The sequence below is a fragment of the Lycorma delicatula genome, chromosome 7 (genome assembly GCF_047948215.1).
Source record: "Lycorma delicatula isolate Av1 chromosome 7, ASM4794821v1, whole genome shotgun sequence".
Lineage (NCBI taxonomy): Eukaryota > Metazoa > Arthropoda > Insecta > Hemiptera > Fulgoridae > Lycorma > Lycorma delicatula.
In genome coordinates, this window is record NC_134461.1 from 59,818,532 (window position 1) to 59,836,031 (window position 17,500).

Consider the following 17,500-nt stretch of genomic DNA (forward strand, 5'->3'; position numbering starts at 1 on the left):
TAGTTGATAATTTTTTTTACAAATCTCAATTTTTTGTTGTTTTTTTTTTGTTTTGAAACAATGGGCATCAATAACTACAGTCATTAACCGAGTAGTAATTGGTAGTGTATAAAAAGATGTCATACTTGACCGGAATCGAACCCGTGACCTCTGCATGTCGAAATTATTTTATTGGATGAAATATAATTTTTTATTTACTTTGCACAATATTACTTTATTATTATAATACTTTACTTTACTTTATTAATAAAATTTCCATTATTTAATGTATTTCTTCATTTCTTTCTTTAGCATTAATATTTTAATTACAACGTATTTTTAAAGTTTTGTATGTTAAATATTTGTTTTATATTCTAATATTTACCCTATTTACCCTCTTCTATACAATTAATATTTCCTATAAGCTAATATTTATAAATTAGTTAACGTTAAATTTTTTTTGTAAATACTTATGACCAATCAGTTTACTTCTTTTCCTTTCATCCAACGTTTCAAGAGTCTTTTTTCTCTTTCCTACAAGTAAATACCTTAAAGCGTCATATGCTGTGGAAAGTTTATCTTCAAATTATTCTTTTTAATATCTAAATTTATTTTTAATATAATTTAGTTTATTTTTTATAGATATAAGTTTCCTTGTTTAATGCTAACTTAGCTTCAAACATGATATATCATGCTTAGTAATATTACTGCCTAGATAAGAAAATTTTCCAATGTATTTATCCATTGAAGTACTATAATTTAATAACCATTTAGAGTTATTGTTGTTCTTTAATGATGATGACAGATGAATTATGTATTGCAAGAAAAATATCAAGATTAAAACCCTAAAGTTTTCAGATGAAAGGCACCAGTACTTCAATACAGATATCGGAAAAATGATTATATTCTCTCTAAATATTTAAATCGTCTTTTTTTTGACATATCTATTCATATTTTTATTGTTGTTTATTTTCATTTAGCGATTTCCCCCTACTACAATTAAGTATTTCTTATAAGATCATAGAATCCTAGTAAAGCTATTATAAATGTATGGCAGATAGAGTAGTCGTTTAGTCATCATTTAAAAAAAAAAGGTTCTACTTATTTTGAAATAAAATATTACATGATTTCCATTAGTGAAATCCTCCTCACCAGAATTAGTTCCTTTCTAACTATTAAAAAACTCATTTTTTCCAGAAATTAATCAACTGTGATTTATTATTTAACGTTTTGTAGATTATATTAATTTTTAAAACGATTGATTCCGTCAAATAATATGTAAATGCTACACTTACATCTTTAATTATACAATAGATTAACAAAAATTTTAATTAATTCAACATAAATCAATATAAAATAATGCTGAGATGTAAACTTTGGTAAAACATCATAACAATATCGTATAGTAGAAATTGTTTTTTTTTTATTCGTTTCAAACTTTTTTCAGTCATCATTGTGAGCATCCTCATCGACTATTACTTTTGTTTTCACAATAGCTACAGCTGATGTTACAGCAGGCGGTTTCATTTTAACCAAGCACATCCGTATAAAGAATATCATCAAAAACTATGTATGATTTATATATTATCTGCTCATTTAATATATCATTATTATATAATTAATGATTTTAGATGTGGCTCTTTTTTATGTATGTGTAAAATATTTATCTTTAAAATATTAATACAGCAAATACATTTTCTGTTGCTGTATAAGACATTTAAATGTATTGAAAAAAAAATCACTGTTTAATACTCCGCCCTGTTTGACCAATGTAGAATACAGTGCAATTTTAATAGTGTAGTCAATTCACGTATTTCTAACAAATTATGTTTAGTGTTGTGTTCTCTGTGCATTTATTTGTTAAAAATTAACAAAATATTAATAATTTTTTTAATGATTTACAATCATAAATATGAAAAAAAAAAATTTTGTGGTTAAATCTACTACGGACCACTTAAATATCATTTCTTATTGTTTCTTCTCCTTTTCTTCCATTATTCCTCCATTCTTTTATCGTGTTTGGTTTTTCTCTCTTCCGATCATTTCACTTCGGTGTAATCCTTTATCTTCCTCATTGTTTCAAACTCAACTTCATGTATTTTTTGTCTGAATCGCTCTCTACCATTCGTTTCCTGTTCTTGGAACCTAGGTTCTACAATAATGTTTCTTCCTTTGTTTTAAGTACCCATGATTGCTCTTTTGTTTTCAGAATTTAATAAGTATTTGTTTCTTTATTGTCCATTGGTCCATTCTATACACGTGACCCAGTGACTATACATGTGTCTCTTTCTTCTTATCGCTTTTCCGATATCCTCTTTTTCTTTATATAGATCTTGGTTGGATTTCAATTTGTATCCTGTTGTAATTTTGTTGGAATCTAGGATTATTTTCAGAGTTCTTCTCTCAACTTTCTTTATGGTTCCAGATTGGAAAGGTGTAACGTTTCATTTCCGTATAGTAACATTAGTTACTATTATCTCATCACTGTGGTGTAATGCCTGAGTTGGACCTGAGTTTTATTATTGGAGATATTTTTGATCCGAAAACGTAATTTATCGAATTTATTTCTTCTCTTTCTTCTGCTGTTTCCTTCTGCTGCTTTATCCATGCTGTTATATGCAATATTTATTATTAAAATACAATTACTATTTATTATTACTTATTTGTCTGTTTTAACATGTAGCCTGAAATTTATTACGGAATATATTCATAATAAAAGTAATTAGGATACTAAACATATTAGTAATTAATCTATGATAGTATGTGAAGGTATGTAATTGATATTTCTACTTACAATCTTCATATAATTTATCAAACTGTAACCATGAGGCCAAGTGTCCACAGCATCACAACTTAAAGGTTTTATGTCAATTCTTTGACTGGTATCTAAATCATGTAATGCTTTAGCAAATAAGTGAACTGCATCATACATAAGTGCTGTTTCAGTCTGTAACACAAAAATAGAATTTATATTCCTATCATTATTCTTTTTTTAGTATTAGTAAAAATTATAATAACAACATAGAATCATTTAAAATTCCTATTCAGAAAAAAAAAGATATTTAATCTAATCAGCTTATACGATATTACAGAAATCCTTCCCCTTAAGAATTGTTCTTTATTTTCTCATCATCATCAATATCTATTCCATCTTATACATTCATATTTTATTTTCTGCTTGAGAAAATTCAATTTATCTCTATAATAGCTTTTATTCCTTATTTTTCATTTATACTTGGTAAAATCTTATTCTTTTGTTCTAGAATATTAAAATTAAATATTTCTATCGAGTAAAATAAAATCATCCTCTTAAAATTAGGAAACCTTTTTACTCTCCAAAATAATCTCTTGTATAACATTTGTGAATTATAATTTTGTATCTAAATAATTAATTTTACGTACCACATCGCAAGGATAAAAATCAAATTTAAAATAATTTAGTAAAATAATTAATTAGAATTTAAAACATTTCGTAATTATCTTTTACTTTAATATTTAAATAGATATACAAGGTCTAAATGCAGTGTTAGATAGATTGCTTTTTTACAAATGACAGCGGCAGAATTTTGTAATTTTTTTTTTTAATTTCTACATAATTAAAATATTTAAACAATCTATTAAAAACACCTTTTTACAAATGTGTTATAGACAGTTTTAATTAAAAAAATAATTAAGTAATGTTGTATATGATTTTAATTTTTTGGTTACACGTGTATTAATAAAAAAAAAAATACTATTTATTTTTTGAATCATAAAAAACACGTCGAAATGCATTTTTTAACTATTAATAATATTTTTATCGTACAGATTTTTTTAAACTCATGATTTTTAAATAATAATCTTATAAAAACCGGATTAATATACTTGTAATATTATTCACTGTATTTATAACTTAACAGCTTTTAAATAATAAGTTTCTAATATGTATGACATTTTAAAAAATAAAACAAGAAAAAATAAACATAATTTGGATATTTTTCTGAATTCTGAAATTTTTATTTGTTAAAATTAATTCATAATTTATTTTACTTCTTTAGTGATTTCAAAAAGTGGATGTTTTCAGTTCGGCAGATTTATGTGTGTGTGTAAATGCGCGCGTGAGTGCGCGCACGTGTTTTCAAGCTTTACTCCCCACAAAACGACCGATCCCCATTTTTTTCCTTATTTTAATCAAAATTCTTTTGAGTACTCCAGTTTTAAGATTTTTTTTATAACAAGAGGAACAATTAAAAAAAAAGATAACGTTTTATACGTAGAAGATATTTTACTTTTTTATTTCGTTTAGTATTGGATTTTTACACCATACACAAGTCGTTATTAGATATTCTTAGTATTAACGGTCAAAATTTAGTTGAAAAATTTCGGTAAAATTATTTGAAACTTACAGTAACAGCTGTATGGAATGCTCAAATACGTATTTTTGCAATCCACACATTGCTCGATAATCGATACACCGTTACTTTGTAGTCCTTTTATTATTTTTAAGACGTTGGCTTTTTACCTTTTCGTTTTTTGTTTCTTTACATACTGCCAGGGGCTTATCGATTTATCCATACTTTAAATATCCCTAAAATGTTTAAATAAGCAAATAAAAAAGAATCAAACCTATATCAAAAATGTATTAAAATATTTTTAAAACGACGCTTTTTCGTTAATTTATATATTTTAGAATTTTTACGCCAAATTAAAATTAATCGATAGATATTTTGTACGAAATAATTGAACAAAAAAATTTTTTTTTACTTTATTGGTAATTTTTTTTATTAGGCTTATCTTTTTGAAAGCTTAATTTTTCACAAAGGCATACGCATTCATTATTACTTTCAGCATTAATTAAATTTACAAAAAAAAAATACCGTTATCTTATAATAAAATCAAACATTGTTATTAATTAAACCTGTTGTAGATGAACAACTGGAAATAATGAATGTTTTTTGTCTTAGTCATTTGACTGGTTTGGTGCAGTTCTCCAAGATCCACTATCTAGTGGCAGTCGTTTTATTTCGATATACTCCTACAATCTATATCCTTAACAATTTGTTTTACATGTTCCAAACGTTGTCTGCCTGCACAATTTTTCTCATCTACCTGTCCCTCCAATATCAACAATATAAATGTATATATATATATATATATATATATATATATATATATATATATTTATATACAGACAATATCAATATATAATGAACAAATAACACATTAAAAAATATTGCTAAATTTAATATTCCAAATAAAGCAAATATAATAATAACCGTTCAAATATAACGAATTATCGACTTATTTTGTCACTTGGTCTGTTTAATAAACAAGTAAACATTTTTTCTAATAAAAATTATTTAACTACAACGTACTCCATATAGCTTTAATTCCCCAACAATTATGGTATATGTCAAACATAAGTGCATTTTACTGAGGAATCTTAAAACGAGCATAGTTTTACAAGTATTAGGAAAGCTTGTTTACATTCTAAGCATAAAATATGAAAATGTATGATTAAAATCTATGCTAGATGATGAATAGGAGATGGACTCGGTGAACTGTTAGCATTAACATATAATTATTACCCTCGAACCTCGATTTATTAATCTTACACAGGAATTATGTGTAATAATAATAATATAATTATGTTATACAAATAATAATATTTAAAATTATAATTATGTTATACAATTTAAGACATTTTTGTTGTCTGAATTATAGGTATTACATATAAATATATATTATTACATTATTATGAATAAAATCATAATAATTAATTTATCTGCATAAAAAAAATTCTGAAGTTGTTTTTAAATGATTTGGTTTTACGTAATATATTTTTTTTAAATAAATATATTTTAAATTATTTTACGCGTATAAGAAGAACCATGATAGGTTTTATATCATTTTAAAATATTATAACAACTTCTCTTTATCTCATTTCGTTTGAAATTTGTGGCTTTAAAGCTTTATTTTATTTATTTTCTTTACCTATCTCATTAAAAATTCTGTGTGAAGTTTTTAATACAGACATTTTATTGTTGTAAAAATATAATATAAAATATTTTCCTTATATTAAATATAATATTCTTTCAGTAAGCGTTCATTTTTTTCTTTATATTATTTTATAAAAAAGTTCATAGTTACCTTTATAAATGTAAGATTTTCTCTCTTGATTTGCATAAAAAAGAAAAATATACATATATTAAATATTTATTTAAGACAGAAATGTAATTTATGTATATAAATTTTAAATTTTAGAATGACATACAAACATTATACATTATTTCAGGGCACACACAAACGCATACGTGCTCGTGCAAGCTCACAAATACACTCGTACAACCACACATATATAAATTAATATTGTATATATATATAAATATAAGTTATATACACAAGTTGTCAACATTTAAATCATTTGTTACTTGAAAACTATTTATTTACAATAATAATAATAATTATTATTATTATTATTATTACTTTTAAATGTTAAGCTTTTTATTGTCTATGATAGGATAATTCATTTAATTCACATCTATTCAATTACTGATTATAGGTTTTTCAAAATTGAAAAAGTTAGTACTACTTTTATAAACACTAGATAATTTATTTCTTCACGTAGGCAGAACAATATGACTTCCACTTACATTGTTATTCAATCCTTTTACTAATATCGTAAAGAGAACCTCTAACGTGTTGATAAGCAATACCTGACTGGAATTCAATCCCAAAATCTTCCAAATGAAAGGCATAAAGATATCACTCTGTCATGGAGTTTTGAGTAAACTAATTTCAAATTTAAAAACAATATAATACTTATGAGAAGTATTGTACTTATAAGGAGACTACACTACTTATAACTACATTAAGATAATTTTATTCCTTATAATTTAAGAATTTATTTATGCAATTAATATTTTACGAATACTAATTTTTATAAAAAAAAAAAAAAAAAAAACAAAAAAAAAAACTGAAATAAATTAAAGTTTCAGCTATAAAAAATATGAAGTTAATATTCACAATTTATGACGAAATATTACGATTCTGCTCATTCCGTGGTGATTTATATATGTTCTGTGCTTTATCCCGAAGGCTCTTGGTTGGAAATGGTAATCAGAATTGGTATTTATTAACACGCTATAAAATATATTTATTATCATCATCAGTGACTGTAAATTAAGAGTTATTTAAATAATTTTAGACTCTAATTAAATTTAAAAAAAATAAATTTATCTAACAAAATAATTTAAGCTGTATTAACATATATGAAAACAAAAATTAGGTTGCTATTTTTCGTTAAATTATGTAATTCTCAATTTACTAATTTTTAAATTTTTATTCCTTTTATCCTGTTTCATATAAAAAAAATATGAAGTTTACGGATTGGATAAAGATTTTACTATCATAACTCATAAAAAAAATATTTCAACTCATAAGTTACTCTTCCAATTGATGTCACCAATAGAACTTTCAAACCCTTGAAAAAATTAAAACCATAGCATATTGCATGAGATATTTTGGGTTCAAATTTGACACTTTAGTTAGATATATTTAATCAGTTCCGTGCTGGAACGCACGGGGTGGGTGAGATAGGGTCAGCCTGCATATGGACGTAGTATGGGGCCCTCGGGATGCTGATACTGATGATGTGTGTGGGACTCCTGAAACCGTCCTCTGTAACCCGTGGGAATGCAGCATGCCCCGAATAATGCCATTACAATGGGTATCGGGGCATGTTATCATTGGGGGAGGTTGTTTAGGAGTCCCTGCCTTCTGCGGGAAACCTCACACACCCAGTAGTGCGGGGCTACTGGGCGTCTGTGGGCAGATTTATATTGATAAGATAATATTGATTATATTGATAAACTATTTATTTCTTCAGGAACAAAAAATAATTTTACCTGCTGTAATGAAAAAAAATTAATAAAATATAACACTTTTTTTTACATGAATTATATTTTCCTTTGAAAAATTATTTAGTATTTTCCAACATAAACACACACACACACACAGAGAGAGAGAGAGAGAGAGAGAGACAGAGAGAGAGAGAGAGAGAGAAAATTAATTACAATATATAATATACATCTTTATAAATGTACTGACCCCATATTGTGAATGAGTAGCTAACTCTAGCTTGCGTCCTAGTCTTTGTTCCCCGATAACCCATTCTCGTACTACTCTCTGTAGCTCTGGTTTTTCAGGATCGACCAATCGAAAAGCTGTAATATTTGTTCCACCATATTTAAATTCTTCCAAATCAACACTATGAAGATCCTGAAAAAAATTCGTCATTCGTAGTCATTTATTGAATAAATATGAACTTTTAAATGTTTTATGTAATTTAGTTAAAAGAAATCGTGTTGTTTAGGACATCATTATTTGTACAAACTTGAAAATCCTGCATTATACAGACTAAAAAAAGGTTTTTGAAAAGTAAGCAAACAATACATTTAAAAAAAATATGAGTAGCTATATATGAATGAGTAGCTATATGAAAATATTCTCAGGTGAATGTAACACTGCTAACCGCAAAGAGAGTATTCCTATTTACTGATAGTAGAAGTTGCCTATGGTGTGAAAATTTCCAGTGTCTTGTGAGACGACAAAGTGTCGTGAAACGATAAAATTGATTTCGTCTGCAAAAAAATCAAATTATATTGTTTCGCTTTGAAAAATATTAATAGGTACTAATTTACTTATTATTATCAGTTGTTTTTCTTACTAATACTCCCGAATAAATTATAACGCATCTTGAGACTTCTACAAAAAGTCAGAATATGTTTTGGGATGTTCAATCATTACTTTGATCCATAATAAACATTATAACCGAAATACATATTAAATTAAAAATGTCCCTTAGACAACGGTTTATAGGTGTAGCACCTTTGCTTAAAAAAAGATTCTTTTAGTCCTACAACCTTAACATTAGCTAGCTTTTTCATACCAGACAACATAACTATTTTCGCATAACTGAACATAAACTAAAGCTTAGAATAAGGGTTTTATCGTTCTTCTTTTTTCATTTTTAATCAACAACCGACTCACTTTCTTCCCTTTCCACTTTATACAAAATAAAATAAAATGATTTTCTTCAAAAAGAACAAATAATTATAATAATCTATGTGTGGATGAGTTTTTGAAAAATTTAAAAAAAACAAGATTTTTGTATCTATGTAAATTTTGCAAATAATTTTCATTACCATTATTATGGATTAGCCTGGAATACTCTGGACTACCATCGTGGGGGGGGGGGACTACAATTGACATTAGATCCTATCTGCGCACGACTAAAGAAATGGAGCATAAAAGATAATCAGAATAAATCGAACCACATTACATTCTCAATGAGAAGTGACTGTTCCAGTGTGAACTTGGACGATATTTTAATCCCAAAATCAGAGCGTGAACGGTACATTGGATTACGACCTAGATCGGCGTTTGTCTGGAAATATCACTTGAAGGAGAAAAGAAAATAACTGAACTCAAAATATGGGTAACTGCATTGGTTACTGAGAAGAAAGTCACGCCTCAATTTCTTTAATAACTAACTGATATACAATGTCTTCTACGATTAATCTGGTCTTATGGTTCGGAGTTGTGAGGAACAATAATTAAAAGTAACGTCGAAGTAATTCAAGATTTCTAAAACAAAGTAACGAGGACGACTGCGGAGATACCATTGTACACACAGAATGATGAGATTCAGGAATACCTAAAGCTTTCGTCTGTTTGTGAGGTTGTGAAACAGTGCATTATTAAATAGCAGTTAAGAAAATCAAGTCAACCACCTAGCAATCAATCTTCTTTATAACAGCGAGGAGAACGTCGGAAAGTTGAGAAATCTCCACGTTCAAAACTTGGAGACTTCATCACCATCATCATCATCACCAATGCTATTATTATTTTTTGTTTACTTCTTTACTGTTTTCTTAAATGAATCTTGTTTATTGTACTTGTTACTATTTACATCGTTATGTGTCTATTGTCTAACCAACGGTATTTGTTGAGCTTACGTCTTGTTTGTTCTTATTTCGTTCGTTGTTGAATTTAATTGTTTATTTTTGTGAACTACGAAATAAATGAGGGTATAGTCTTGTACTTAAGAAATTTAAGAACTTTGTTTATTAACACTTTAGTTATCTTTTTATTTATCCTTAGTAACTGATTTAATTATTATAGGCGTTCATTAAGAACCTCGTATCATATGATTATTTTTATACGATTTTCTTGTAGTTCCACTTTAAGAACCGATTTTAAATAAACCAGTTGTGGGTAAAAAATAAAAAATAATCATATTTTATTCAAATGAAATTCATTATTTCTTTTTTATAATTATTTTCTTTATAAGTAATTTATTTATATATTTACGTAATAATAATTTATATGAAATAATATATATTTTAATCAACTTTATTACTTTTACAATTCTATATGTTGTTAACTACTGGTGAAACATTAATAATTACTTTATGTAGTAAATTTTATACTTCTAATAACTTACATTAAATAAATTTAACGTAATAACTTCCGATATTAATACTGCACTTTACTATAATATTACTTCTTAAGTAAATAGTTTACTACAAGTAGTTATTAGTAGTTCACTATTAATTCATAACGAATAGGATTGGAAAAGTGACAAAGTAGATTAAAGAAATACTTAATGTCATTTATATAAGTGTATAATACATTTATATGAGTACGATACATTGAAGCCCACTATCAAAGTCAACTTTCCTCTGTACTTATCCTCATTCTTCACAACAATTTCTTCGTCTCAGTTCTCCAATTTTCTACTTTATCCAATATTAAATTAATTGGACCTCAAACTTTAAAGTTAACACCGACAAAGAATATTCGGTATTCTTTAAAACAGAAGAAAAGCTCTTATTACTTTTAATGCAATAAATCTTTGTAACCTATTTTCATTCATTTTCAGAACTCTAATTATACAATAAAAATGAAGTCTCAACCTAGATTCATGCAGAAAAGACTCTTCGATTCCTAAAAGGAGTATACAGTTAATAGCTATTATTTGCAACTTCAAATATTCTTTCTCTAAAAAACCTCTGCAACTTCTCTAGATTTTCATCTCGCTTAAAACTCCAGACCTTCGCAGTATTGTAGACAACAGATCTACAGCAAGCCTTAAATAGTGTTTTTTTAGCCACCATGTATATATCTTTATTTTGTATCGCATTATATTATATTTTCAACTAACAATGTTTAATTTAAGCTATAGAATGTGTGCTTATTTTTTTTTTTTTCATTAATATATTGTAATTATTTTTTTGGAAATAATGTATTTTTAAATAAATAATTGAGAATAAAACATTACATACATAACAAATTTCAGGTAATTAAAAATTTCAAAAAAAAAGAAGATTTTATAAATCAAATAAAAATTGTTTCATAGCTATAAAAGATTTTTTTATCGATTATAAATAATTGAACAATAAAGTAAAAGATACATGTCATGTATTGCTCCTTATTTTCTAAACAAGGTAAAATAATGATTAAAAACGAAAAATAATTATCTTTGATTTTGAATTAAAAATTTAGTTACTTTCATATCAAAGCAAAAGTATTTATTTAAAATTTTTCTGTTTGTAAATAATTACAAAAATAATTTAAAAAAATGAAACTTGATTACAATGTAATGTGTATTAAAATACACATTACTGGTATAATTTGCAAATTATTTATATCCAGCAAAAGGATCAAACGGAACTGATTAAGAACGTTATTAACTTAAAAACAATGTGATGAAAAATTAAAAAAATTACGGTTAACCATATCCAAATTTCTCAAAAATAAAAGCATTTGTTACGGTTTACCGGTCTTTTAAATCCGGATAATTTTATTATAGAGAATATTCGAATGCAATTAAGAATATAAACTTTTCTTTAATTTTTTTTTACATGTTATAATTATATATATTTGTGTTTTTGACTATCCAAGGGTAACTATTATTTCACACTAGCCCCCTGTCGCAGCTTTGCCCTCGCTATATGGCTATTTCCGTTTCTTATAGTGGTCAATCTATGATCAATTTTGTGTTTTACCTATAATGGTCAATTTTATGTTTATTAGTCAAGTAACCGAAGGCAGATGCAGCCAGTCACACTTAGAATAACGGTGGCACTGGCTGCGGTGGTTGAGCCACAGTACTGTGTAACTTCGCACCCCTTTAAAAAATCGTAAAAAACCCGAAATGGTTTTTAAATATTTATCTAAAGAGTATTTGCAAGCCAAATCTACTGAATATCTCGTTTACTATACTCAGGATTGGAAAAATTTGTAATCGTTATTCAAAACTCTCTTTACCTTTCTTCATCACCTTTTAAGGTCGAATTTCAAATATCTAGAAATTGGTTTATTGACATGAAAATTATACTCACCAAAATTCAAATTGATTTTATTCATTTTTTACCGATAAATTAAAAAAATAATAAGATTTTAAACAAAAATTCAGAAATCAATTTTAATCCTTGAAACTCGGAATAAAACTCAAAAAATTTTGAACCTGATTTTTAGATGATCATAATCAATCACAACAGCTCACACAGTGATAGGCACTTACAGTTCATAATTCATTAGTTTATGTTTCAACCGGCATGCCTCCACTACAACATATATATATGCACATACCAATTTTTTTGTTTATAAATTTATATATATATATAATTTTTTTTTGGTGAAATATATTCAAAATCCTTCTGTTATGCATAGAAACATGGGTAAAAATTTAGTAGTAATAGATCGGGTAGTTTTGTCGTTTAACCCGAACAAAACAAATTCCTCTTCCTCTTTATAGATGTATTATTTTAACTGTTAAGAAATAAATAATTTATTAAATAATTATTTAGGATATCCTTTTAGCCTATTTATATCTTACCCTGAATTTTTTTCTAACAAATTTTCAAACAGATTATTGTAGTATAATATTTTAACACACATTCCGATATAAAGAGTACCGAGGCAGAAGTCACGTAAGGATATATACTTTCATCCTTTATTCAGTTAACACATCTCTGTTGCTCGAATTACTAACATACAAACTTATACCGATATTAATGCCATATATCACAACATTATTCTATACAAATATCTACTTTAAACTTATAGCATCACTTGCACTTAGCTGAAAGGTGGCTTTTCGTGGGGAGGATGAGGACTGATCCAACAAAATCCAACAAAGTACGTATCACTTTCTCAGCAGAGAGTTGATAGCGGCATTATTCTTCAATAACACAACTAATCCCCACCACTTTATATTTTTGCTACCTTGAGCTTCACCTGGACAAAGAACTTATGGCAACAACATATTTAAGACTTTCTGTATTGTACTATTAAAGCAAATCTATCCCTATCCATTTGAAATAAAATATTTTTCTGCATAAATCTCTTCTTAAATTCATTGGATGTGCAGTGTTCAGATGTTTGGTAGGTTTAAATAAAATTAATTTAAGATCGATCCAGTCAAAATTTCTTTGTATAGTCACCAATTCCATATGTCACATTTAAAACTATTGTTAATGAATTGACAATTTCGGTCATACTAGGTGCGACAAAAAAGTAATGAGACTGATTTTTCTTTGCAAGATGTGGCAACCCTGAAGCTTACGTAGTCACACCATCTTTGACCTTGGTCTATAAGCTACTTCTAGTCCAAGCGGCACATTGATGCAACTGCTCAGTCGTGAGTTATGCTGTAATAAGTGAACACGTGTTTGTGTTTCTCGTCACAATAATGAAACCGCAAATTATTGCGCAACGGTATGCCAATTCTTTTTTCATTAAATCGGGTGAAAAAACGACGACAACTTATGGTAAGCTTCAGAAGGCTTTTGGAGAGGAAGTTATGTCAAGAGCTCAAGTTTTTCGGGGACGTAACATTTTTAGTGAAGGCAGAACGAATGTTGAAGATGAAGACCGCAGTGGACGACCATCAACCTCACGGACAGATGTCAACTTGACAAGGGCGCGTGAAATCGTACGATCTGATCGAAGATTATCCGTGAAAATGATTGCAGAAGAACTCAATATCGATCGAGAAACGGTTCGTCTAATATTAACTGAAGATCTTGGTATGAGAAAGATTTGTACAAAAATGGTCCCCAAAAATCTCACACAACAACAGCGAGAAACACGGAAAAATGCGGCAGCCGATCTGTTAGAGCAAACGGAAATCAATCCAGATTTGTTGAGCCGTGTTATCATTGGTGATGAAGGTTGGTTTTTTCAATACGATCCAGAGACAAAACGCCAAAGTTCGCAACGGTGCTCAAAGGGAACACCCAGACCAAAAAAAGATCGCATGTCAAAATCAAAAGTGAAATCCATGCTTGTCTGCTTCTTCGATTCCATGGGAATTGTTCATAAAGAGTGGGCGCCTCCTGGACAAACAGTTAACCAATATTTCTACAAAGAAATTTTAGAAAGACTTCGTAAACGAGTTCTTCGTGTCCGTGCCAACATTTCTGATAATTGGATTCTGCATCACGATAATGCATCATCCCATACTGCTCTGTCAGTACAGCAATTTTTAACCTCAAAAGAAATTTCAGTACTACCACAGCCATCTTATTCACCAGATATCGCTCCGTGTGACTTTTTTCTATTTCCAAGAGTCAAAATGGCGGTCAAGGGAGACCATTTTCAAACAACACAAGATGTCCAAAAAGCTGTGAGGAGGGTCTTGTAGGATATTAGAGAAGATGAGTTGCAGAAATGTTACCATCTATGGCAGAAGCGCTGGAATAAGTGTGTGCAATCTGAGGGGAACTACTTTGAAGGAGACAACACTAAACATGACTAAAACGGTAACATTTTTTTTCACATCAGTCTCATTACTTTATTGTCGCACCTCGTATAAGATTTTCAATCAAGATTCTACTCCTCCAATCTCTCTGGTGGACTGTAGTATATCGGCGTTGCATCTTGAGGTCTCGGGTTGGAATCATACAGGCGTTGCATTTTTCACTCGCTACATTATTCCAATTTTATATCCCACGTACAAGCTTCAAACTTACATGGTGATATCATCAAGTCAAATTACTGATCCACGAGAATTAATTTGTCAGATCTATATCCACCACATTTTTTTAAAAAGATTGAAAAGAAGAAGGTGTAGGAATTTTTTTTATTAACAGTTCTACAAATTAATTTATTTTTAAGTATATTTTTCAAGATAATTTCGAACATAATATTATTAATTTATTTTTGTGTCATTTTACGTTTATATTTAATATTTTGATGGGGTTTCTGGAAAATGTTACTCGTGGTGGTTTACCGTTCCTTAATATGAGGATTTTCTGCCAAAGTTTACTCCCTTAGGCAAAAGGTCCAGTTGTAAGACGCTGGATACTCGTTTCCCACTCTAAGACAACATATTTTTTTAACGAAGTGTCGCATGGATGCAGTTTTGAGTGTGGTCCGGTGGTTCGCTGATCTTGACACGATCTGTAGTTAATGAATGGTATTTACTAGGAAGCCCCCGTATTTACTAGAATGGCCGAGGACTGTGAGCTTGGCAGGAAATTGTCAGCGGGATATTAATCGGGTCAGCAGCTATTATGTATAAGAGAAGGGATCACTGATTTTAATTTAATATTTTGTTATAATATCCTGTAGTTGTGCTCTGAATTATAGTACTATATCAAAAATGTAATTTAAAAAAATAATGCCCACTCGCGCGCGCGCGCACACACACACACACACAGATATATATGTATAAAAATATCAAAATTGGGTAAAAAACTATGGATAAAAAAGTATTACAACTTACCAGTGATGTTATAAGATAACTATGATAATCACTCATCATGCCAATTTGTTGGGCTTGTTTTAATACATTGTATATTCGTTCCGTTGAACAGTCTAAAACTATATGTGATTCAGCTGAATTTTTTATTTGTTTTAATAATGGTCTGAAAATTAAAAAAAAAACGTTAATTTTAAAAGCATTCCTAAATTCTTTTATTTATTTCTTAGGAGTTTGATTTTGATTGAAACAATAGATAACCTAGGAATATTTATGTCATATTTTATCTAACAATCAATCTATACTCAGCTCCCAAATAATATATGTAAATACAGTACCCGTAAATGTTAACAATCAGTCCTGCAAAACTTTATAGCTTTTAGCTAACGTATAAAGGAAATGTTAATTGATTGGTGTGAGTGTTGAATATAAAAACGGTTGTGAGTAGGGTTATCAAAAATCTATTATACCAATCCAGATAGTAAAGGGATTAAGAATGAAGTGTATAGAGAAAGAGATGATTAATATATGAGGATTGATTTTTATGATGATAGATTAAATTTTTCAAACCACATGTTCATTCAAATGAAAATTTGAGTTATAAAAAAATACTTTATTGCTAATTTATTATTATGAGAAATAAATAAACATGTATTTGTAAGATTTATTTCATTTTTATAAAATATAAAAACGGGAGTTTCCATTATGCTTGTTTTAATGATTGAGTTATTTCTCAGTAGTTTACTTCTAATCAATATATATATATTTATGCAAAGTCTTAGTTTTATATATGTACACACTTGTAATATTATTTTTAAATAATTATATATTTATTCCAGATCAATTCTAAATTTAAGATTCCCGCGTATTTTTTCCCCATATTACTTGTTATTTAGTTTAATACTTTCATTTCTTCCGTAGTTGATTTTAAATTATAAATAAATATCTAACATATTTACCTAGTTTATTCTTTATTATCCTAACCTTTATATTTCGTTAAATTTTCTTCCTATTTCTTTTTTAGTCTTATTCCTTGCTTCTTTTTAATTTTTTTTTTTAATTTCGCTCAACAGTAGTATGGGGTGTACAAAAAAATATCTTTCTTATTACATATATTAAATTTTCTATACATTCTACTGATGCTCAAATAAAGAATAATATTAATGTCATAATGTAAAAACATTATAAATTTATTTACTATTATAAATTACTGTTAGCCTGAAACGGTGACTTTCCAAGCATCATTCATATGAATAATTTGTAATTACTAAAATCCTTTGCTCATTAAAACAACTTGTTCCAAAATCAGAATTTTGTATTTTTCTTTTTTCCCTTTCGAATAAAATATTTTCCCTTTTCTTAGAATAAAAAAACAAAAACCCTGGATAAAAGATTTATAAATTTAAAAAAAAATCTATAACATATTAAAATTATAAGAAATATAACAATGTATAATAACAGATTTCAAAGTTCTATGTAATAATTTGGGTGTATTTTTCTTTAGAAATATTTAAACACAAAAAAACAGTGTTACTTTAAGTAACATTAAATGGATTAATTGTAGTACTCTTTTCCTGTAAATTTTGTTTATTTATTAATTTGGATATACTACTTTTTTGGATATACTACTTATATACATATATTTTCTAGAAAAATGTTAACATAAAAATTATGGTATAATTTTGACCAAAAAATAGTAAAATCGATGTAATAGAATGTGAAAGAAAATAAAGATAACAAATTAATAAAAATTATGACAAGACAATTTGT

At 27.6% G+C, this 17,500-nt stretch overlaps 1 protein-coding gene across 1 annotated transcript in view; it reads right to left on the reverse strand.

Annotated features, from left to right (window-relative positions):
• Positions 1–17,500, reverse strand: part of KaiR1D (Kainate-type ionotropic glutamate receptor subunit 1D) — a 170,526-nt gene that overhangs the window by 52,907 nt on the left and 100,119 nt on the right. Inside the window, exons 6-9 of the mRNA XM_075372008.1 lie at positions 15,755–15,896; positions 8,068–8,238; positions 6,109–6,132; positions 2,774–2,926 (exon numbers count right to left, since the gene is read on the reverse strand). Coding sequence (XP_075228123.1) covers positions 2,774–2,926; positions 6,109–6,132; positions 8,068–8,238; positions 15,755–15,896 — 490 coding nt within the window. The remainder of the gene's footprint in view (positions 1–2,773; positions 2,927–6,108; positions 6,133–8,067; positions 8,239–15,754; positions 15,897–17,500) is intronic.